The sequence below is a fragment of the Mastigoproctus giganteus genome, chromosome 14, assembly GCF_048544385.1.
Source record: "Mastigoproctus giganteus isolate SK-2022 chromosome 14, ASM4854438v1, whole genome shotgun sequence".
In the NCBI taxonomy this organism is placed as follows: Eukaryota; Metazoa; Arthropoda; class Arachnida; order Uropygi; family Thelyphonidae; genus Mastigoproctus; species Mastigoproctus giganteus.
Window position 1 is genome coordinate 39,086,012 of NC_143588.1, and position 26,136 is coordinate 39,112,147.

The window sequence follows — 26,136 nt, forward strand, 5'->3', positions numbered from 1 at the left end:
CATCACTATTTCTTGGATGCAGCAGCACCAGTCATCTCCTACAACCAGTGGTTAAATTGGAAAATATTAAAAATAACATGCTAATATTTGGCAAGAAATGTTTTGTCAAAAATTCATCCACTATATATATATATATATATATATATATACACACACATAATACACCAATTCTCATATTTAATTCTAAATAATTACGGGCATTCTGTCCAATTCAAACAAAGTACATGACATTAAAAGGTATCATTTGGCTGGTGCTGAGAAAGCATTACTTGCAGTGGTGGCAATTGGGAAATTGAGAAATTACTCCCCTTCATTCTCTGAAAGTAGAAACCAGGAGCAGTGACTCCCACATGACTTTGATTTGTTCCTCAAGATGGAGCCACAGTGATTAATTCTTTCAAGTGACACAAGACAGACTGCACCCTTGTCACTCTTTGACAAAACCAGGGTGTTGACAGAATCAGATGCCTCCTGGATGTCGACATGAATAACTATCCCCACTGAGAGCGAGAGCGTACACGTTGGGACCCGAAAGATGGTGAACTATGCCTGGGCAGGACGAAGCCAGAGGAAACTCTGGTGCAGGTCCGCAGCGGTTCTGACGTGCAAATCGATCGTCAGACCTGGGTATAGGGGCGAAAGACTAATCGAACCATCTAGTAGCTGGTTCCCTCCGAAGTTTCCCTCAGGATAGCTGGCGCTCGAGGGAATCAGTCTCATCCGGTAAAGCGAATGATTAGAGGCCTTGGGGCCGAAACGACCTCAACCTATTCTCAAACTTTAAATGGGTGAGAAGTCCGGCTTGCTTGACTCGAAGCCCGGACGAAAGGATGCGAGTGCCCAGTGGGCCACTTTTGGTAAGCAGAAGATTATTCACAAAGCTTATTCTTACCTAATCTGCTCGTGTGTTATCAGTAAACACAAAAATTTCCTCTCCTAATACAGTCGGTCCTTGTATAACACGTGTTTACATTACACGAATTCGATCATACACGATTTATAAATAGGGGAACGATATCTTATATAACACGAACCGAATTCGCTTATGCACGATTCGCCTTCGTGTTCACAAGAAATGGCAGTCGAACGCGGAATCACCCCAACTGAACGCAACACGATAGGAATGAAGAAGATTCTGAAAATGTATTTATGTGTTTTATATCAGTGAAGGGGAAACACATTTCACCATAATAACGTAAAAACCCACACAATTCCAGCTATCGATAATTTGCAATTGCAATTAGATCGAGTTTACGACCAGTTTATAACAGATTCCACTAGCAGAAACACAACTGGAAATTGTTTTTATTGTTTTATGGTAGTAACCCCCAGAAATGTGCTTTAGTAAAATGTGAGGTGTTAATAATGTACTCGGCCTTTACGGTGTTGTTTATTCAGTTGCTACACGCGCACAGCTTTGTTTATGTGTATTAAGGGTGCCTCCTCGTTTTGTAATTGTGCTTTAAAAATGAGTAAAATACTTAAAAGGTATGAAAAGGAAATGTCCTGGCGAAGACACTGCAAATTCAGAGAGAAAAAAAAAAAGCAATATCGATAAACAGAGGCGGACTGGGTCAAAAATTGTTACCCGGGAAAATTTATAGTGGCCTCATACTACGGTTTATGGCCAAAATCACACCGGCCCACCGCGGTGTTTCCCCGGTAAAGCTTATGGCCAGTCCGCCTCTGTCGATAGAGAAAAAAATATGAAATTGTGAAACGCTTTGAGCGAAATGAAAGACCATGTGATGTTGCACGTGCTACAGACCTAAATGAGGCAACGCCGAAAATTACAAAGAATGCGGAGAAAATAAAAACAACTTTCATAGCAGGAACAACTCAAAGTGTAATTAAAATCCATTAGATTAAGACAAAGAATTGGAAGAGATGGAACGGCTGTCTTTGCTATCTGTTTTTCGATTTTCTATCTGTTTGGATAGAAAATCAAACAAAAAACAAGTTTGCTTACGATAGAAGCAAAAGCATTAGCAATATTTTATTACGTAATAGTCGTCATAAAATACGTAAGCATTTTATTACGACTTACGTATTATAATTTATACTTACATATTATAAAATATTTAAGTATTTTATTACGACTATTTTATTTAATATAATAAATTTTTTACGAATAAAATACGTATTTTATTCGTAAAAAAATACTTTTTAGTATTAAAAAATACTTTATTATAATATAATAAATAATAAAAAAATAAATATTTTTTATTATTTATTATATTATAATAAAAATATTTTTTATTACGTATTTTAATCGATTAAAATTACCCGATTATTTATTGTGTTTGGTAATGTTTTGGTTCCAAATGTGTGTTCAATCTTGGGTGGTCGGCACCTAACCCCACTTTTCCCATAGGGCCTGCTGTTTATATTGCACGATTTTGCATTGCACGAGGGTTTCTAGGAACACAACTATCGTGCTATACGAGGACAGACTGTATATAAACGCCAGATCTAGCTTTGCTATTACCCAAAAACAAGACATGTAAGCAGATCCACTCTTGTAAAGAAAGTTGTGTTATTTGAAAGAATACAAAACAAATTTTAATATTTTCAAACAAATTTTAATTAATATTTGTTTGAAAATATTTAGTGTGTGTATTCTTTGAAATTGCTGGTGATTTTTTTCATTAGAATTATGCTTGACATGATTTTTATGATTTATACAAATATCTATCAAAAAATCAACTATTTCCCATAGGTGATTTTTTATTGGAGACATTTGTTTATAAAACGTTGGGTTAGATTAAATTTTTTTTTTTTTTTTTTTTTTATGTGAACCCCAAACACGAGAGGTATTAGAACCTATAGTACTTAGTACCGTGCTTGGGTTGGAGGTTGAGAAGACGAAAGAAGATATTTGTTGACATTGGACTTGAACTTCTGTAGATTGTAATTTTCAGGAAATACGTATGAAAGAAGGTTGTTCCAGAAAATGGCAGTTGAATGAATAAATGAGGAAGATGAAAAGTTGGTTCTGTGGGTTTGAAGTTGGACAGTAAATAGGTGTTGGCTGGTGGCGGCAGGTGTTCGGACTGTTTTGAAAGAGAGAGCGGCAATTATAGAAGCCAATTCAGAAGAACAGTGCCCATGGAAGTATCTGTAGAAGAGGCATGCAGCAGAAACAGTGCATCTATGAGACAGCGAGTGGAGAGACTCTGTTAGAGATGAGTCATTAATTAACCTAACTGCCCTCTTCTGAATTGAATCAAGAAGCCTGAGAGAGGTTTTGGGGGCACCACCCCAGATGTGGGAACAATATTCCATGGCAGGGCGGATTTGCGATTTGTACGAAGTGAACAGCTACTTGGAAAATAAGTAACACTGAGAACGAAAGAGAAAAAAAATTTTTTAAATGCAGAGGAAGCAATATTTGTAATGTGCTTGTGCCAAGAGAGATTAGAAGTCAGGGTAATCCCCAAAAGAGATATATCATTTTATCAACCCTTCTAAAACTTAGTCACAAGACTGAGTTTTAGAAGGGTTGAAATCAACTAAGTTGTCTTTGCCCCACTGGAGAATTAGTTGAAGATCGGCATTTAAGGAATTGGTAGCAGATTTTCGAGAAAATGAAGCTGATTGAGCAGGACAAGGTTTCTCAAAATGGAAAGTGGAATGCAATGTGCTATCATCGGCAAAACTATGGATAGGATTTCCAGTCAATGGAAGAAAGTCATTGATATACAAGAGGAAAAGAGTGGGGGAAAGAATTGAACCTTGGGGGACACCGGCATTAGTGGAGAAGTTAGAAGACAGAGAGACATCTACCATCACCCTCAGTGAGCAATCAGAGAGAAAACTGGATAACCAATTACTAAAAACAGTTGGCAAACCATAAGATGGAAGCTTGTTTAGAAGACCTTTATGCCAAACACGATCAAAAGCTTTTGAGATGTCAAGAGCAACTACTTGTGTTTCACTGAACCTTTCCATTGAATTAGTCCATAAATGGGTAACATAAGCCAGAATATCACCAGTGGATCGACACTGACGGAATCCATACTGGCGATTGTTGATCAGACGGAAGGTTTCTAGGTACTTTAAGAGTTGGCAGTTAATTGATTTCTCCATTACTTTAGAAAGAGTAGAAGTAATTGCAATGGGGCTATAATTGGATGGGAGGGATTTGTCACCCTTTTTAGGAACTGGCTGGATATGAGCAAATTTCCAAGCAGAAGGAAAAACACCTTTGGAATAAGAAAGTGAAAAAAGGTGGCAAAGAATAGGAGTAAGTTCAGGAGCACAGGTTTTGAGAACAAGTGGGGAAATACCATCGGGACCTGGAGCTTTCTTAGCATCAAGATTCATCAAAATCCTTCTAATATCCTTTTGACGGAAGACCACAGGAGGCATTGAATGCAACGTGTTGGGAATGGTGGGAGGTGTTTTACCAAGATCATTAATACATGAGCTGGAAGAAAAATGGGATGCTAGCAGGTCAGCTTTATCCTTGGCTGAAGTGACAACAGAACCATCTGGTTTTGACAGTGGTGGGAGCAGAGATGGGCAAAAGTTGCGGCCAATAGCTTTGGCAAGAGAGCAGAATGCTCGGCTACCATTAGGGCAAGAAACAAGTTTTCTACTCTTAGCCTGTTCAAACTCTAGTTTGGACTGATTAATAACTGTTTTACAATTGTTGCGAGCTTTGGTGTAGGCAGAAAATGAAAATGAAGAATTAGAAACAAGCCAATTACGATATGCAACGTTCTTCTCTTGGACAGCCTTAGCACATTTATTGGAAAACCAAGGTTTAGATAAAGGACGAGATTTTAAAGTGGAGTGTGGGATAAAGGATTCCATTCCTGCAAGAATAATTTCACTGACACGATCTGAGCAAACGTTGACATCAGAAGTTTTGAAACAGTAATCCGACCAAGGAAAAGAAGTCTCGCAGGTCATCCCATTTTGCATTCTTGTAATGCCAAACAACACAAGGTTGGGAATAGCCATGAGATAAAGGTTCCATTGGAGAAGAGACAATCACCAAGTTGTGATCTGAAGTGCCTAAAGGACCTCTCACTTCGACCATGTACTTAGAAGGGTTGTTTGTGAGAAAAAGATCAAGCATATTGGCTGTATGATTAGGATTTTCTGGTATTCTTGTAGGTAAATGAACAATCTGTGCTAGGTCATTAGTTATTGCAACAAAAATATTAATTTGTTTAGTATCTTTTTGGAAAAGAAAGTCTGTTATCATATCTTCTTGATGTTTGTTAAAGGATATTTTTAATCAATACTATGAAAGTGTCATGTAAAATTTTTGAACATTTTTTCTTAAACACTATTTATTAAAAATAAAAATATCAATTTCTTGGGTAAAATTTTAAAAAAGTTTTTATTACAACACAAACATTGAAATAAGTTAGGCAATTTTGTTTTATTTAAAATTTTTTTTATTTTAAAAATGTCAGGTTAATAATATTTGAAAGAATGCTGTTTTGTTAAAGCAGTTATTTTTTAAAAGAGTATGTTTGGTTAACATATTTCTTGCAGTTTGTGAAGGAGTATTTTTTTTTAGCAATGGTTATTTCATTTTTCTTACCTTAGTAGGCTTCGTACCACATCCAGACATTGTTCCTTTTTAATTCTTATCCACCATTATTAATCTTCGAAAATGTAACTGCGTTGCATTAATTATGATACAATGTTCAAGTAAACTGTCCGTTACAGACAATGTCTAACACTGTACCGAGTGACGACTACACTTCGGATAAATGCATATATAATGCAAATATTACAAGCAATATCCTTGATAATTTTTTAAAATGTTGATCTCAGAACTACGTTACAAGTCACCATAGTGCAATTAAATTAGCATGGGAGAAAATTTCACTGAGTGTGGAAAAATTTCGCAAGTCAGCGTGGAAAACTTTCAAGCTATTGACCATATCAGATGAAATGTTTTCGTTAAACATGCCAAAAATTCAATCTGTACGCTGAAAGAGCGTTATAGTGAGCTGTGACAGCATTAGAGTGAGATAGGTTATAAAATAAGAACAGTGTTATAGCGAATCAGCATAGAGTGAACCACGTTATAACAAGGGCCTGCTGTACTGTCAAATCCAATTTGTTCAAATTTGAATTAATCAAAGAAAAGGCTGTGGAAGCAGTAAAGATTGTTATCAACTGAATTTATTCTCTAATATGAGTTTGGAAATGGATTTCTAAACTCATATTAAAGAGAACAAACACAGTCGATATTTCATAAATCCCTATGAAATTAGGATTTATTGATAAAAGCTAAATTCCATAAAATGCAATACAGCCACTCCCCAACTTGCGTAAGTGTTGTGTTCCACAGAACTCTGCCTAAGTCGGAATTAGCCTAAATTCTTATGCAGTACTCACAACTATATGCACTAAATTTGATTGAAGCAAAAAAGAAATGTTCGATGAACATGTAAATAGAATGGTTTTTTTTTTTTTTTTTTTTTTTTATCTCAATATTCTATGTTATCAGGAAAAATTTCAAAAGTGTACCAAATTACAAAAATTTCAAAATTATAAAATTACAAAAAGAGAGAGGAAATATGCATAACGTTGGCAAGTTTTACCTGTCAAGCATCGCTGCCAGGATTAACTCTCTGGCTGATAAGCATGCCGATGCGGAAGTTGAGGGCTGTGGAGATTTAGAAGGGAATTTTTCCAACACACATCACAAAATTTCTCTGCAGCTTCAGAATCAGCACTGGCTACTTCACCAAATACTTTAATGTTTTGGAAACTAGCACGATACTTGAACCTATAAAACATCCGTTGCTTGCCATGAACGTGGCTTGGGGTTCGCTGTAGTTATCCTTAATATCTTCATAAACACTTCTTGCTTTTGCTTGAATGGCAATTTTCCATCCATATAGATGGAAAAGCTATTATTAATATCTTTTCCATCTTTGATATAGCACCTGAACTCTGTTTTGCGATCACTGTTGATCTTAAATGCATTTATCTTTTAACACGTTCTTTTATACTGGCACTGTCCCTTAAAATAGTATTCACTGTTGAAGTAGTGAGACCTAATTCCACGCAATAGATGACAAACTATGTCCTACTCTGTACTTCTTAATTAATCATCTTCATTTCTAAATCAATTTTGTTTCATTTCCTAGCACTGCCAGTACTTGCCCTTTCTGTTGGTCCCTTTCCCTTCACCATTGTAATAAATATATAGGAATGAAGAGAAGATTCTTATCGGTATTATAGCAAATGCATTAGATAGTATGAATCAGAGCTGTACTACTCAATATGTTCTATGTTGATAATAATATTAGTAAAATAATAAGAGGAGTTTACCTCCATATAGTGCGTAGAACACTTCCGTATGATACCCTCCAGAAATTAAAACAGAAAAGACGAAAATATCGACAACTTACCGGTACATTAGAGTAAAATATAAATAATTAAATAATCAATTTAACACAATTCAAATCAATTCAAAACAATTCAAATCAATTTAAAACAATTAAAAATCAAATTAACGCAATTAAAAGAATCTAACGAAAATATTCAAAATGATTTTCCTTCCTGAAGCTGACAACGCTTTTCGACCGTATGTCGTGATCACAGGAATGAAAATTACCGAATCGGGTTAAACCTGATACTTAAATAGAGATTATTTGTCTTCACGCATGCGCGTAAAGGTCCACGCATCGGAGATCAAATATGGCTGCCGAACATTAACAGAATTCTCATGTAATTTAATTTCAACGGTTTCTGCAATTAATAGTTGCGTATAATTACGTTGAACGTTAAGTATTTTGGCCTCGTTAAATAAAAAAGTATGTTTTTCGTTAATGGCATGAAAGGCTAATTCTGACGCTGCTGAACAAGAAGCACGAACTGAGGCTTTATGTTGATTTATACGAATATTAAGAGAAATTCGTAAAGCTGAACTGTCGTGTGTATTCAATTTAGGAAGTCGCGTTTCTTTTATGTTATTCACTACTTGGTTAACTTGTTGAATAGATGCGTGGACCTTTACGCGCATGCGTGAAGACAAATAATCTCTATTTAAGTATCAGGTTTAACCCGATTCGGTAATTTTCATTCCTGCAATCACGACATACAGTCGAAAAGCCAGTAGCACATAAGGAAAAAAAATAATAAAAGGAAGAAAAAACGTGTGTTATTGTACTGTAAAAACTATGTATTTCGTAGCCCTGGTTATTATAGTTGACTTCATTGTGCTGATCGCTTCACCATCTTTTTCCTTTGTGTTCACCGTTGCCACTGACAAATCTGAATTCCACACGACTTGTTGATGTTTGGCCATTTATTTCCTTATTATTTTAATTTTCTAATCCAACTCGATTGCTTTCCTTTTCTTGATAGACTAGTACCGCTGTCACTTATTCTCTTAGTCGGCACCATGATAACAATCAAAATTAAATTTTCTGAAAAGAACTTCACAGGGGACGAAAACTCACTATCATCACCCCACCCGAGCTCACATTTTACTAAAACAAATTTCTGGAGATCACTACATAAAACAATAAAAACAATTTGCACTTTACGGTTATTGGGCTTTTCTGTTAGTGCAATCTATTATAAACGGCTAGTAAACTCGATCCTATTGCATTTGCTGGAATTCTGTGGGTTTTTATGTTATTACGGTGAAATGTGTGTTAACGCAACTTAAGTCCAAAGCTACGTAAGTTGGGGACTTACTGTATCAAAAAATGTTCAGCAACCTACGTAAAAAGTATGGCGATAGATAAAAAATTACCACGCACTACCCACATGTCCAATACGATGCTTCCCTTTATTTTTCACGATGTCGATTTTAAATCTAATAGCTTCCCTTTATTTTTTACAATATCACATATGGTTTGGTCACCAACATTATAATGGTCATTAGAGATTTAACTGATTCACTGTTTTCAAACTTTTGAATAATTTCAAGTTTTTGTTTGATTGAAAGCACACCGCTTGCATTTGCCCATCATTTTCGCGATTTCTAAACAAAAAAAAAAAAAAAAAAAAAAAAAAAAAAAAGTTACTATAAAAAAAATCCGACATCATTGACATAAATTAACAAAACAAAATTTCTCCTTTTGCGGTGAGATGGAACACAACAATCGACACAATGCACTAAAACAAACTAAACATTTGGTCTCTTTTTTTGAGTGGCGGGGGTTCAAGATGATAGGCACACTAAGTTCCCAATGCCGACTTATAAAGACGCTTCTTGTCGTTTATTTACGACTTGCAAAACATCTGTTTATACCTATGCTAGTCATTACTTGAATTTTATGATTTCTGGTTGATTTTTTTTTTTTTTTTTTAAATTTGTAGTCTAAGTGTCCTGGTTAATCCGCTCCCAGTAAATCGAGAGTCTGCTGTACTTCCAATTATTCCTACAGGAGGCAAAATACATTTCGACGATTTTTTTAAGTTTGCACCGGCTGACAAAAACTTGCGTAAAGTCAAATTTCTGTAAGTTGAGTAATACATAAGCCGGGGAGTGGCAATATTCAGAAACACCTAAACACTGTATAGAACTAATTACTTACCTTAACTGCAGTTACTATAGGAGTTAGCCCATTCTTGTTCTCATCAGTCAGAGCATCACAACTAACATGACAAAGCCACTGAATACAGTTCAAGTGATTATAAGCTGCACATATGTGCCACAAGTTGTTTCCATTGCGATCTGACAAATTACGAATCAGTGCAGCATCCATGCCCTTCAACTGCTTTTTCTGTAAGGAATGAATGAATGTGAATATTCTTTCTTAACAATTACATGCAAAATAAAATCACTATAACAAACATAACAAGTACATTCATATAATCACGGATACTTTCACTTAATAATTTTATGTCGATGAGCACATACTTTTTCCAAACGTGTGCATGTGTGCATGAAATAAGCATACACTTTGTGAAGCGTGTGGGAGAGATATGAAAGATAACAATGGTAAGATACTGCATTGGTTTTTAAGCGAGTTAAAAGGAATGGTACAGCCCACGGTGGCATTTGGCGGAGAAGCAGAAATTTGCTACAAGAGCCAACAGCAGCAGATGCAAGTTATAGCCATGACTTATGCGGCTTAAGTCATGATCCTAGCCAGATCCTAGATAAGAGAATAAAATTCAATAAATTTCTTAACAAACAATGTATGATATGTATAGCAATTGCCAATGAAGTACTAGAACAGAAAGTAGCAAAGGCAGTAATCCATTTTGGAAAATAGAAAATGCAATATAACTACACAACACGTAATGCGTGCCAGGCTCAATATGTACAATAGACACAAAATTCACTGCATAACAGGATGAATGGACATTGGTCAGACAGTAATAACCTTAAAAAGAGTAATTCAGATGTGGAACTCATCCACTTCAACAGACACAGATTTAATAACTCAAGCATAAAATTTTTAGTTATTCTCGAATATGCCAGACAGAGAGAAATCTCAGAGGAAATGCTAATCCCTAATCTCTGTATCCATAATCCATAAATCTAACAATAAAGATAATAAGATAAAGTTATTATAATAATTATTAATAAAATAATAATTATTAGCCATATGGTGCAAGGAAGCCTGAGACTTATACTGCACCAGCCAAAAAAAATTTGAGTAACCCTGAGAGAGAGAGAGCGCAGTAGAAGGAAATCACCAAGAGAGAGAAGAATGATGATATCCAGCTCAGGACCCTGGGTGTTGTTGTTGCTCTTATATTATTTCTCCCTGATTAGGGGGTTCCACACCGTGACGGGTATTGCTACCAAGTACACAGAGTGGTTGTTAGGTCTGATGTTAGTGTTGGTCGAGCAACTCCCTGATGATCCTACAGGTGTCCAGAATTGCGACTTTCTGGAGTTCCTTGTAGGTGTTCTCTGGGACACCTATTGTTGCTAGGCTGTTATGTAGGGCCTTTGGCACCATACCAGTGGTTGACACAATGATCACGATGGCCGTTATTTGTTGTATATGGCACATCTCTTTCATCTCCTGTCTTAGGTTTGTGTACTTTAGGGGAATGAAGGGGTCCTATTACCAAGAAAGGCTTAAGTTCTGTAAATTGCAGCATCAGAGACTAGGCACCTGTGAGGTAATTTGACTGAGGTGTATAAGGCCTTAAATGGGTTGAGCAAGTTAAATTCTGATGGGATTCTTCCACTTATTCAGATTATGAACCTGAGGGGGCATGAATTCAAATTGAGAAAGACAGTTGCAGAATAATGTGCAGAAATTTGCCTTTAGCCAGTGGATTGCTGGAACAAACTTCTATTTGTCCTTGTGGAAGTTGATAGCTTAAATAAATTCAAGGAGGAATTAGACAAACTTCCATCTGTCGTGGAAGATGATAGCTTAAACAAATTCAAGGAGGAACTGGACAAACTTTTACAGGGAATGTATGTATGAAGGTTTTTTTTTTTTGGCTGATGCTACATAAGCTCATACGCTTGCATCACATGCCTCTATTACTACTTCCTGATTTTTTCCTCATGAGTTTTCTGGAGGTTGCCAGTATTGGGCACCAATATGTCAATCAGATAGGTAGCCATTTCCATCTTGTCGACAAGGTTATGTCCAGTCTGTTGGGCAGGATTGTCTTGTCCATTATTATGGCGCAGTCCTGGGACAGCTTGTGGGTTGGGGTCTCTAGTACTGCCTGGGGTTCGTAATTGTAATACGGCACACTTTGTTTGATCAACTGGTATTTCCTCGGTAGCTTCTGATGTATTATCCTAGCTAGCCAGTCATGTCTACGAGGGTACCCAGTCTGGGTGATCACCTTGCATCCTGCAGTGATATGTTGGATCATTTCTGAGGGCAGGTGGCATTGTCAACATGTGTCATCTGACACTCTTGGCTCCTTGGCATTGTATTTTCTATAGTTCCTGGTGTAGATTACCTGGTCTGGGTTGGCAAGCATGAATCCTCCAGTCTTGGGGAAGAATGTCCTGCTCATGAGCCATGAATTGGAAGCCATTTTATCTGTGATCATGATGGAGGTCACTGTAGTGTTTGCCATGGAGTACCTTCTTTGCCCATCTTTCTAGCTTTGTTTGTACCAACTGAGAGGCCTCCTTGCTCAGGCTGATGAGGTATGCTTCTTGACTACTTTCCTTATGGCATGGTAGAGTGCTATTGTGTTTTTCTGGAAGTAATCCTTCAAGTTAGCTATCGCTGTTTTCTGTTGCTCAATGAGGTCTATCAGGCCCCCTTCCTCCCTCTTTATGAGATATTGTCAGTCTCTCCACAGCTGACTTTAGGTGGTGTTGGCAGCTCTTCGTCATCATTGTCCTTGTCTTTCTCATGATATCCTCCAAGCTCAGTATTAGTCCAATCTATGATCCCAAAGGAGTATGTTAGTACTGGGACTGCATAGGTGTCTATGGCTTTAACCATGTTCCCTCCATTCATCTTTGCTTTCAACAGGCTTCTAAGTCTCTAATGGTATTTTTTTTTTTTTTTGGTCAGGGCAGGCTTGATTTGCTTGTGCTGTAACTGTTGAGCCTGCATCATCCCCAAGTATTTTTGTAGGTCTCTCTCTCCCTGTCATGGCTTCAACTTTGGAGCCATGCATGACAGGTGATACATGTCAACAAAGCCAGTCCCAGAAACAATCCAGCATATCACCGATTGGATGTATGGTGATTGCCCTGATGGAGTACACTCGTACACATCACCAGGTTACCAGGATAATACATCAGAAGCAAGTGCAAAAATACCAGTTTAAAAAAGAAAGTGTACCGCATTACAACTACGAAATCTAGGTCATACTAAAGACCTCTGCTCACAAACTCTACTGGGACTGTGCCATAATAACGGACAAGATACTAGACACACAACATACTAGACATAATCCTCATCAACAAGAAGGAAAAAGCTACTTGACTGATCAACAAAGTTGTACCCAACACCAGAAACATCCAGAAACACAAGGTAAAGATCAGAAAATACACATATCTAAGAGTGGAAGTCAAAGAAATATGGCATAAAAAACAAGTAATGATCATAGTGACCGCCGTATCAGATTACGAACCTAAGGGGGCATAAATTCAAATTGAGAAAAGTCAGTTGTAGAATAGATGTGCGGAAATTGCCTTTAGCCAGCAGGTGGTTAATTGTTGAAACAAACTTCCATCTGTTGTTGGAAGTAGATAGCATAAATAAATCCAAGGAGGAACTGGACAAACTTTTTGAGGGAATGGTTCTGTGAATTTTTTTTTTTTTTTTTTTTGGTTGATGTTACATAAGGTCATATGCTTCCTTTCTTGCATCGCATGCCTCTATTAACACCGGCACGGTGCCAAAGAGGCTCCAAAAGAAAACCTAGCAGCAATAGGTCTCCCAGAGAACACTTACATGGAACTCCAGAAAGCCATAATCCTGAACACCTACACTTTACGAACTCCCTGATTATCCTACACTGTCCTACAGTGTAAGATAATCAGGGAGTTCCTCAACCAATACTAATAATAACTGGACACACACCAAGCACCCCACGCACCTGGTACCAGTAAATGTCATGGGATGCAAAAAACCCATTAAAAGCAGAAAAGATGTTTATTATTATTAATAATAATAATAATAATAATAGTGTCCAGTGTCTTAACCACTGGGCGTGATGGCCCAGTGGTTAAGACACTGCACTATCAGCCTGATGGACCTGGGTTCGAATCCCGACTTGGTAGAAGCGAGTGCGGCTCTATTATGCTCGAAGACCGATATAATAATAATAAAAAGAAACATCGCAAAAGTTGCTCCATTGGACTTACCTTCCCCAAGGTCGGAGTGACAGCTGAGGCAGATAGTGTTGCCATCTGGTGTCACTCGCAAGAACTGGAAAAAAAAAAAACAGGATATAAGCCGAAGCTAAACAAGTCAACTTCCATAGATGGATGATCTCGCAGAGAAATATTATTATACTGCATTAAGTGTGGCACAGGATAATAAAGTCACTTGCATTCAGGCCTTAGGCAGAGGGATCAGTTCAAAAAGTTGGAGACAGTCTCCCAAGCAAGCAAGACAATGGAAAAACTGGAAGTTCTTCCTGCGCAACTGTGCTAGTGACCACCCAGGAAAGAAGACGCCAATGCAGGAAGTGGAGAATCAAAATGAATACATACATCATGCGAGCATACTATGAAATAACCAGGCTAGAGACTGATATGACAATGTACACCATGCGAATACATACCAAGTGGTTGGAACGATTACCAGATATTCAAGTCACCGAACAGCGATTAGCAGACCAAAGAAGGACCATCTTCACAAAGAACCCAATAGCTCCTGTCATCTTGGAAAAAAATCAAGCAGGATGTGAGCTATCAACTACAGAAAACAAAAAATATGATCATATAGAACTACAGGAGGAACAGTATACCACGGAACCAGAAGAGGAAGAGCAAGAAGAAATACAACCCAGAGTAGCCGAAGTGGAATGAGACGAAGTCATGATATCCAGAATAGAAGATGAGTGGAAGGCCCTAACAGAATTCGAAGGAATGGATCCCACAAGAACCCACGTGATACCTAAGCAGAGGCCAATTAAAATCCTGTGGAGAGTAACAGACCACCTCAATCGGCAAATAATACCAATTTACCTTGACAACAATGGTGCAACACTGGAGGCTTCTACTGTACTGCCATAGCAGCCACTAGGATTAATGGAAAAGAAACAAGCAACAGAAGAACCGAAAACAGAAGGAACCCCCAGCTTGGGAAAGAAGACTTCAGCAGAAGATAGAAGAATTAAGACTCAAGATAGGTCAGTTGACCCAGTACCAACAGGGTAATAGAAGTAAGAAATGATTGGAAAGGTGAAGAGCATCCTCAAGAGAGACGTCCACAGCAAACATCATCATCATCAGCAGCCATTTTCAATCCACTGCAGGATGAAGGCCTCTCCAGCAACTTTCAGTTCCTTCTGTTTTGAGCACTGGCCATCCATTTACTACCCAAACACTCATGAATTTCATCTATCCGTCTCTGCCTTTGTCTTCCAAGTTTTCTTCTAGCTCCTCTTGGGTACCAGTCTGTTATTTTCTTAGTCCATCTGTCATCATGTCTTCGAGCTATGAGTGTCCTGCCCAAGACCATTTTAGTTCTTTAGTTTTGATAAGAATGTCCTTTACTTGAGTTTGCTGCCTAATCCATGTGTTTCTCTTCTTATCTAACAGTCTGATTCCCAATATAATTCGTTCCATTCTTCACTGTGTAGTTCTCAGCTTCTCTTCCATTCTTTTGGTGAGTGCCCAAGTATCACTTCCATAAGTCATGGTGGGGAGTATACATTGGTTCATTATTTTACGTTTCAGACAAACTGGGATATTGCTCTTCAGTATGTGACTATATTTCCTGAATGCTATCCATCCAAAATTTATTCTTCTCTTGACTTCCAGCCATTTATCATTATTACAGCTAATAACTTGTCCCAGATAAGTATATGACTCCACCTTTTCAATTACTGCTCCTTCAATCATTATTTCCCTTTCTGTGGCATACTTGTTCATCATTACTTTTGTTTTAGCCATATTCATCTTTAGTCCAAAATCCTTACTAACTCTGCATAACTGATTAAGATTTTCCTCTAATTCTTTGGGATCATGGCTTATGACCACAATGTCATCTGCAAATCGTAAATGGTTTAGGTACTCTCCGTTCACATTGACTCCTTTCTGCAACCAGTCTAATCTTCTGAAAGCTTCCTCAAGGGCAGCAGTAAACAGCTTCGGAGATACTGTGTCTCCTTGTCGAACTCCTTTCTCGATTTTAAATTTCCTACTGTCTTTGTCTAATCTAATAAAGGAGGTAGCACTCTCGTATATTTTCTTCAAAATCATAATATATGGGGTATCTATACCTTGTCTTTCCAGTGCCCGAAACATTGCCTTATGCTGTATGGAGTCAAATGCCTTTTCATAATCCACAAATGCCAGGCATAATGGTGTTTTATATTCATTTGCTTTCTCCATTAGCTGTGATATTACGTGAAGGTGATCCATAGTTGAGAATCCTGTCCTAAAGCCAGCTTGCTCTTTCGGTTGATTCTCATCAAGTATTCTTTCTAATCTGTTAGTAATGGCCCTTGTGAACAACTTGTAGATGTGGGATAACCAGCTAATTGGTCTATAATTTCCAATTTCTGACTTATCTCCTTTCTTATGCAGCAAAACTATGATTGCATTATTCCACTGCTTAGGCATCACACCTTTTCTAATGCACTTTGTGAAGAGCCTTGCCAGTTTTTGTGTTATGTCTCTTCCTCCCAATTTTAACATCTCTCCAGTAACTTCATCTTCCCCCGCAAACATGAGACCAGAATTCAGAGAATAGGAGAATACTTGGACATACAGAAGCAGAACCTCCTCGCACTCAGTAAGAGACTACGCCTATACAAAGAGAGCTCTCAGAGGAAAAATAAATAATGAATCTTCGATGAGGACCAAACAGCCTTCTACAGGAAACTGGGAGAGGATGAGAAAAGAGGAAATGGACCACCAGAGAAGACAATCAAGGAGTTCTGGGGAAATATCTAGAATAGTTAACCTGAAGGATTACAGCCGAGCCCCTTGGATAGAAGTTGAACGGAAGAAAATCAAGGACGTACAAGAGATGAAAGAGGGAAGATTCGAGAAGAAGCAGTAAAACAGTCGGTCACCCGCAACTGGGGAACCCCAGGAATTGATAACATCCACAACTACTAGTACAAGAAGCTCACTTGCACACACAAGCACACAGCAGAGCAGAGCAGAGCAGTTCACACGAATGATAAGGCACCCGGAGACAATCCCCAAGTTTCTCACTGAAGGAGTCGCATATCTGAAGCCTAAAGATGAAGATACAAGAAACCTGTCGAAATACAGGCCAATCATGTGCTTCCCAATAATGTACAAGATCCTGACCAGCTGCATAACCAAGAAGATATCAGACCACTTAGAGAGTCAGAACATACTGGTTGAACAACAGAAAGGATGCAAGTGGAATGAGTGCTAGACAGAATCACAATGGCTTCAGAGCATCAAAGGACGCAAGGAGCAATTAACCATAGATGCTGCAGTTATGGACCACACCTACAAGAAGAACACAACCTATACACGGCCTACATCAATTACCACAAGGCCTTCAACTCCATACCTCATAGCTGGCTAATAGAGACCCTGGTGGGGCCTCCGTAGCCAGGTGGGAAGGAGCAGCAGTGTGTAGCACACGCTTCTTGATTAGACCGGGGTTCGAGCCCATCACCACCAAATACGGAGGATGCGGAAAGGTCAGGGAATGACCACCTATCCTGGAGCAATATGGCCTTAGTTGCTAATGCTCCTAAATAACAAACAAACCCTGAAGATCTACAAGGTCAATCCGATAGTGACAAACTTCCTAGGAGCAACAACGCCGAAATCGGGTACCACCACTAAGGTGGAGAACATCACAACCAGACCAATCCCAATCAGAAGAGGAAGCTTTCAGGGAGATGCTCTGAGGCCATTGTGGTTCTGTCTAGCACTCAACCCACTATCCACTATGCTTAACAGCAGCAAGTATGGCTATAACCCCTAAGAAGGAAGGAAGAACCCTCACCCACCTGATGTACACGGATGACATCAAGTTCTACACGGCAACCGAGAAGCAACTACTCTGGATCATCAAAGAATTCAACAAGGAAAGCAGAATGGAATTTGATCTAGACAAATGCAAGACCCGCACACTGCACCAGGGAAAATAAGTCAACCAAAACTGTCAGCTTCAGACTGGTAAAGAGATCAAAGAGAACAAATACTTGGGGGATGATGAAGGCTCAGCAGTTACAGCACAAGGAAACTAAGGCCTGCTGACCGAAAAATACCATCAGAAACTCAGAAGCCTGCTGAAAGCAAAGCAGAAAGCTCCAGTGCTAACGTACTCCTTTGGGGTCATAGATTGGACGAACACCGAGCTAGAGGATATCATGCGTATGACAACGACAATGATGACCAAGAGCCACCAACACTACCCGAAGTCAGCAATGGAGAGACTAACGATAGCTCAGAAAGAGGGGGGAAGGGGCCTGATGGACCTGATAGAACAACAGAAAACAGCAATAGTTAACCTGAAGGGTTACTTCGAGAACAAAACAGCGCCACTCCACCAGGCCATAAGGAAGATAGATAAGTGGTATACCCCACACAACCTAAGCGAGGAGCCCCTCCTACCCAGACGGCACAAGAAACAAAGCTAGAAAGATAGGCAAAGAAGACACTCCATGGCAGACACTACAATGACCTCCATCAAGATCACATCGATAACACTGCTTCCAATGCGTGGCTCACGAGTGGGATGCTCTTCCCTGAGACTGAAGGATTCGTGCTGGCCATCCAAAACCAGGTAATCAACACCAGAAACTATAGAAAATACATTGCAAAGGAGCCTGGAATGTCAGATAACACATGTCGACGATGCCACCAGGCTTCAGAAATGATCCAACACATCACTGAAGGGTGCAAAGTGATCACCCAGACTGAGTACACTCAAAGACACGACCAGATAGCGAGGATAATACATCAGAAGCTAGTGAGGAAATGCCAGTTGACCAAAGAAAGTGTACCATACTACAAGTATGAACCTTAGGCAGTACTAGAGACCCCAACCCACAAGCTGTAATGGGACCATGCCATAATAACAGATAAGACCATCCCGTACAACAGACCGGACATAGCCCTTGTGGATAAGATGGAAAAGGCTATCTATGTAATTGACATAGCAGTGCCCAACACTAGCAATGTCCAGAAAACCCATTAGGAAAAAATTAGGAAGTAGACACACCTGAGACATGAGGTCAGGGAGATGTAGTATATGCAAGAAGTAATGACCATCCCAATCATCATGTTGACCACCGGTATGGTATCAAAGACCCTACATAGCAGCCTAGCAGGAATAGGAACGAGAGAATGTCTACACGGAACTCCAGAAAGTCGCAATCGTGAACACCTGTAGGAGAGTCAGAGAGTTCCTCAACCAACAGACATTATAACCACCCTGTGTACTTGGTAGCAATACCCATCACGGAGCAGAATCCCCCAATCAGGAAGAAATAATATAAGAGCAACAATAATAATAATGACTGGAAGTTTAAGAAAAGTGGCAAATGAAACAATTAATGATCATCCCAATTACCACATCAACTACTGGCATGGTGCCAAAGGGCCTCCATAAGGAAATTTGCATGGAACTCCAGAATGCTGTGATTCTGAACACCTGTAGAACAGTCAGAGAGTTCCTCAATTGTTATTTATTTGTTATTTGGTTTTTAGGAGCATTAGCAACTAAGGCCATATTGCTCGGGGGATATGTGGTGGTCATTCCCTGAACTTTCCGGATCCTCCGTATTTGGTGGTCACAGGCTCGAACCCTGGTCTAATCAAGAAGTGTGTGCTACACACTGCTGCTCATGCCCACCTAGCTACGGAGGCACCGGTTCTTCAGCTAACACTAATAATAATCGGATACAACCACCCACCTAGAGCACTTAGTACCAGTACTTCGGTCCTTGAGGTTGTCACAGACATTCTCTCAGATATGCCAGACAAGCTGTACTTGCTACCTGGGAGTCTAAAATGCTGATGGAACTGATATTTGAGTGACACTCAAGTCAAGTGGACCCAATTTCAGCAAAGTCCAGACGGTCTGTGACAGCCAAATCCTCTGCTTGCACTTTCACGATGGTGGGACTGTTAGTAATTCTGGGTATAACCTGGGTATGGTGGGTGACCACACAGATGTGAACCAAGCAGGGGTCGAGGTGTGGCGACCACAACACATGGAGGAGCGCCACCCCTCTATGTTACCAGGCAGTACTAGGTGCAATACAACCACTTTGCTTATTGGAGGCTTGAAGTGGTGGAACCCATGTTTAGTCTCTAGAGCTAAGTTCCGGTCAACCCTTCCCTATCTCTTCCATCATGCAGTATGATTGATGACTTTTGAGATTATGATGAACATCGTGGCGAGATCCAATATTCCTTATATTTCGAGGGTACAGCTCTAAAACAGTGTTAGAAGGCCGGCCAGTAGTTAGTACACCGGACTGAACCTATTGGTAACTCTCTAGGAGGCTTCCGGATCAGCTAGTGTATAATCTTGCTACCTCTACTCTGCCAGATAGTGACTAGAGGGAGTCCGAATAGTGTGTATGCAGGGAGCATTGTCGAGGTCACGTTATGTCAAGGATCTAGGTATATTCGTACCATGTGTGCACCATATCCAAAAATTTCATTACTTCATACAGCATGTCCCACCCACTTTTTCTTACTATTGAATACACAATGAATTGTCAAACTAATAGAGCAAGCTTATCTGCAAAAAGATCTAAACCTACCAAGCACTTCCTAATTCATTTCACAAATATATGTGGTCTCAATTCTAATCTCAACGATGTCCATTTCCACTTGCAGTCTGCCAAATCCCATGTACTTTTTCTGACAGAATTTCAGTTATTGGTTGATTCAACTACTGCTCATCTCAGATGCCCAAATTATTTGCTGTATGGTTCCTTCCGTCTCAAAGGTGGTATTTGTACATATGTCCGTTCTGATATTCCCTGTCAGAGACTTGGCAATTTGGAATCTCCTCTCTTTGATCTTCTCTGGATTAAAATCTCTCTACCTCATTGTGTCAAATTCATCTGTTGTCTACCGTTCTCACAACTCCACTAATCACTTGGAGCTCTTTGACTTCCTCTCTTTGCAACTTGACTTTCTCCAGTCAAACTTTCCTAACAGTGAGGTAATTTTCCTTGGTGATTGTAATGTTCACAACTCCAGCTGGCTTCCGGTTTCTAATCACACTGACCCAGCTGGTCGAGATGCTGAGGCTTTTGCAATTACTAATGACCTTGCACAGATTGTTCATTTACCTACAAGAATACCGGGCAATCCTAATCATACAGCCAATACGCTTGATCTCTTTCTCACAAACAACCCTTCTAAGTACACGGTCGAAGTGAGAGGTCCTTTAGGCACTTCAGATCATAACTTGGTGATTGTCTCTTCTCCAATGGAACCTTTATCTCATGGCTATTCCCAAACTCGTGTTGTTTGGCATTACAAGAAAGCAAAATGGGATGACCTGCACGACTTCTTTTCTTCTTTTCCTTGGTCGGATTACTGTTTCAAAACTTCTGATGTCAGAAGTTTTGAAAGATCGTGTTTGCTCAGATCGTGTCAGTTTAATTATTCTTTCAGGAATGGAATCCTTTATCCCACACTCCACTTTAAAATCTTGTCCTTTATCTAAACCTTGGTTTTCCAATAAATGTGCTAAGGCTGTCCAAGAGAAGAACGTTGAATATCGTAATTGGCTTGTTTCTAATTCTTCAGTTTCATTTTCTGCCTACACCAAAGCTCGCAACAATTGTAAAACAGTTATTAATCAGTCCAAACTAGAGTTTGAACAGGCTAAGAGTAGAAAACTTGCTTCTTGCCTTAATGGTAGTCGAGCATTCTGGTCTCTTGCCAAAGCTATTGGCCGCAACTTTTGCCCATCTCTGCTCCCACCTCTGTCAAAACCAGATGGTTCTGCTGTCACTTCAGCCAAGGATAAAGCTGACCTGCTAGCATCCCATTTTTCTTCCAACTCATGTATTAATGATCTTGGTAAAACACCTCCAACCATTCCCAACACGCTCCATTCAATGCCTCCTGTGGTCTTCCGTCAAAAGGAACTTACTCCTATTCTTTGCCGCCTTTTTTTCACTTTCTCATTTATTCATTCAACTGCCTTTTTCTGGAACAACCTTCCTTCATACGTATTTCCTGAAAATTACAGTCTACAGAAGTTCAAGTCCAATGTCAACAAATATCTTCTTTCATCTTCTCAACCTCCAACCCAAGCACGGTACTAAGTACTATAGGTTCTAATACCTCTCATGTTTGGGGTTTACATAAAAAAAAAAAAAAAAAGTACCAATCACAGTGTGCAAAAAGTTTCGAAAGGAGAAAAATTCATAATACTAACTGCATAAACATAAGTTGCAATACCAATGAACACCTGCAAGCAAGAACACTGTAATTATATTATCAGACAGCAATTCATTATCACATGGATGTGCTCTACAACTGTCTAAAAACATGACTTTAGTGTAGTGCTATCAATTAAACTGAAATTGAATAGAAATCATGCCTTAAAGCAGAGCAATAAAGCAAAGGGCTCAAAGCAGCAGAAGTGCTGCAGCTCATCAGTGGCAGGGAGGGCTGTCCTCTGAATCACAGCCTCACAAAATCTAATATTTGTTTGATGTGTGAGGATCTGGAACAGAACATGATACAACTGAGGGGAAGGGGGATTTCTCTCTCTGTGTTCGACGTAAAGACTGTGAGGATTATGTATCAACACAGTGTTCTGATAGGCATTTATGAGAACTTGAAGAACAGAATGAAAACTCTCAAAGTTGGTGGAGGCTAATCAAGCTCTCAGCTACTCACCTCAACAAAAGAACTAGCTAGCACTTGTGCATCAGACAACGAACCAGAGTGGCAATCCCCAAGATAGAATGCACTAGTACCACAGGAGGTAGCCAATGTCAGTGACTCAATTGTCAGGGAAATGGGAAATATATTCCAAAAAGGATTGGAATAATAGTGCTTATTTTCCTTGTTTGCGGTCTACAGGGTTCCCCCATTCACTTTAGGATGGTACGAGGGTATGTCTGCCAGGGCCAAAAGTTGATTATGTTGTAGAGCAGATATCATCTTTGATGGGCAAAACAGGTGATATTGTTGTATTCTGTCAATAATTACATTAACAGCTAGATATCAGCAGACTCACTTAACAAGTACAGAGCAATACTGAGAAAAAGTTGCAAGTTAGGGTTAAATGTGAACGTGTCTGAAATTCTTGCCAAACACTACAGAAGGGAGTGGATGATGAGGGCCTGTCAGTTGATTCTGGAGAGACTGTGCAAGGCTCGCAATGTAGAATACAGTAAACCCCCGCTATTCGCAGTATCTGTATTTGCGGTCGCTGATTTAATATAAAACAAAACCAAAAAAAAATGTGAATTTTAAATCGCCGTGAACATTTTCCGACATAAAAAAACATGGGTGTGGTTAAATCATTTTTCCCAGTCAAAACAGCACTCAGTGGGTGGGGGGGGAGAGAAGTGACAAAATCGCGAGTATGCATGTTTCTCGCTAATCCTCGTTCAGTATGTGCTATGCGAAACCTTCTATGCGCTTGTCATAGAAGGTTTCGTTGTTTGCTTTTAATTTATATACTTATAAATTGAATAAATTTATAAATTTATGAATTGATATGGTTACAAAAGTGAAAAATCTACCGTTTTGCAGTGTGTTAATGAAAACAGACTTTTTCGAGTGTGTTAACGGAAGAAAGTGACTTTATTGCGGACAAATTCTTTTCTAATCCCTACAAAAATGTGGCTACGAATAACAAGGGAATTGTGAAAAGATCAAAGAAGGTGATGACATTAGCGAGTAAAATTCAATTATTAGACAAAATTTCTAATGGTGAAAGTGTCTCATCAGTGGCAAAACATTATAAAATCAACAAGTCAACGGTACGATCGATCAAGAAATCGGAAGAAAAAATTCACCAGTGTCTGTGAAAACATGCTAATTGCTTCAAAAATTTGCTCTGTAACTCATGATGTTAAATTAGAAAAAATGGAAAAGGCTTTAAATCTGGATAGAAAACCGAACTCAAAATAAAATTCCCTTAAGTTCACTCATCATTCGTGAAAAGGCAAAACACCTTTATCGACACTTTAGTGAAACTGGTGATACCATTGGCGGGATAAGTTTTTTAGTTATAGCAAAGGCGCTGGATTGAAAGATTTGTTTGAAATTTCTAATAAATATTACATTTAATATTAAATTGTTTCTTATTTTAATTTCGAGGCCTTATGCTTGCATTTCACTATTTACATAGTCATATTATGAAGGTACATATAATACATACATAGACAAAATTTTAGACAAGTTTTTCTTATATATTTCATGCTTTGGAATGGAACCCCTTTATTACTATAGGAGCCATAACTCAGTATTCGCGTTTTTGGTATTCGCGGAATTTCTCAGGAACGTAACCCCTGAGACAGTAGTGGGGGTTTACTGTATTTCTCAGTGTGGCCTGTCCTTATATCAGGAGAGAGTGTTTCTACAGGGATGGGACACATTTAAATAGAAAGTGTACAAGAATATTTGTAACTGATATCAAGTCTTGATAGCATTAAATATAAAACAGCGGATACACACACAAATAGATTAACAATAGCCACGAGAATAAATGAAAGAGATTCTTGCATTGCTTCTACTGGAAAGAGCAGCAGCCGCCTGGAAAGTAAGGTGCTGGGGATTTCAAGGATCTGGGAATTTGAAGTGCTGGTTAAGTATCAAATGCAGACATTGTGAGAATAGCACAGATGTGGTGCAGCTCAGATATATAACGGATGCAGAATCTGAATATGTAGAGTACAATGTATACAGAAAGGACAGCAAGGAGAGGAGGGGTTGCTGGGAGATTAATGAATTTGAAGTGTTGGTTAAGTATCAAATGCAGACATTGTGAGAATAGCAGAGATGTGGTGCAGCTCAGATATATAACGGATGCAGAATCTGAATATGTAGAGTGCAATGTATTCAGAAAGGACAGTAAGGAGAGGAGGGGTTATAATCTTAGTTAAGAAGCATATAAAATCTACAGCAGTGCATCCAGATGAGATGGCCTAGTGCAATGCTGAGTCAGTTTGGCCTGATGTAAACAATCAAAAAGAAAAAATGAGAGTAGGAGTATGTTGAAGGCCAAATAATTGTGATAAGTACAACGAATAATTGTACAGAAAAAGAAAGTGAGCCAGTAAATCAGAAGGTCTTATAATGGCGGATTTTAATTTTTAAGATATTGACTGGAACTTGTAAGTTGTTTACTCACACACTAGCCAGACTTGAAGATTTACAGGATGACTGTTTTCTACAGCAGCATGTTTTTTTTTTTTTTTTTTATTTTGATAGTTGTTGGCGCATCGGCTTCTGTGGCCATATTGCACCTCCCAAGGTTTTTGCAGTACTTTGATCCAAGCCCGAGGCGGGAATCGAACCCGCGACCTTTGGGTTGCCAGGCAGGTACTTTACCCACTCGGCTAGCCCGGTCGGCAGCAGCATGTTAGAAAGGCAACAAGAGAGCAATACTCTTGATCTGATTATCAGTAATGATTCTTCATACATTAAGAATCTGCAGAAAAAAGAACCACTAGGTGGTTCTTTTATCTGCAGATTCCTTCCCCTTACCCTTGATGGTAGTTGTGATCCCTGTAGTTGTGATCCCTGCCGATAAAAGAACCACTAGGTGGTTCTTTTATCGGCAGGGATCACAACTTATTGATGTGGGATTTATTAAAGATGTAACTACCATCAAGGGTAAAGGGAAGGATTTTTTGTTTCCATAAAAGATGCTACAGTTGTCTTAGACAGTTTTAAATTCTATACAGTGAAACAAACTAATGTGGTTACCAACAACAAATTCTAAATGGGAAGCATTCAAAGGAAATAATCGCAAAGTCTAATAAGCTTTCAATACAAACTAAGAAATACTGTTCAGGGTTTAGATCTAAATGGTTATCAGATGACCTACTGAACCACATGGCAGAGAATAAAAATGCATCGGATGCAAAGAAATTATCAGGTGTTACAAAAGCCTAAGGTACAGAAGCTTAAACTAGTCTGCAATCAAGTCAGAGGAGAATAGGCAATCTAAGGCAGATTACAAGAAGTCTCTGGCAGAGAATGCCAGGAGAAGCAATAAAGACTCCTTTACTTATATTAACAGTAGAAGGGCTGAATCACATTGGTCCACTTGATGTCGATGGTTTAACTGTTGATAGTCCTACTCAAATTGTTCAAAGGGTGGACAGTTATTTTCTATCGACATTCACATATAAGAAATTCTTTAGAGAAGTGGATGCCAGAAGTTTATCAAACTCTAACAGGTAACTAAAAAATTTTGTGAGACGAAAGTGGAAGAGAAAGTGTTAAAGCTAACCATAAAAAAGGCATGGGATGGATGCCTTTTTTATGATTATATTATATTAAGGGAGACAGAAAAGGAGATAAGCAAACCCTTATCCTTAATTATGAGAGCATCTTTGGATTCAGTGGTGTTCCCTGTGGCC

The 26,136-nt window shown here is 38.9% G+C and overlaps 1 protein-coding gene across 2 annotated transcripts in view; it reads right to left on the bottom strand.

Annotated features, from left to right (window-relative positions):
• LOC150075072 (uncharacterized) overlaps window positions 1-26,136 on the bottom strand; it is a 366,189-nt gene that overhangs the window by 205,505 nt on the left and 134,548 nt on the right. For both annotated transcript variants that reach the window (XM_090388223.1, XM_090388222.1), the window contains one exon: window positions 9,528-9,716. In XM_090388223.1, the coding sequence (XP_090244349.1) occupies window positions 9,528-9,716 (189 nt within the window). The remainder of the gene's footprint in view (window positions 1-9,527; window positions 9,717-26,136) is intronic.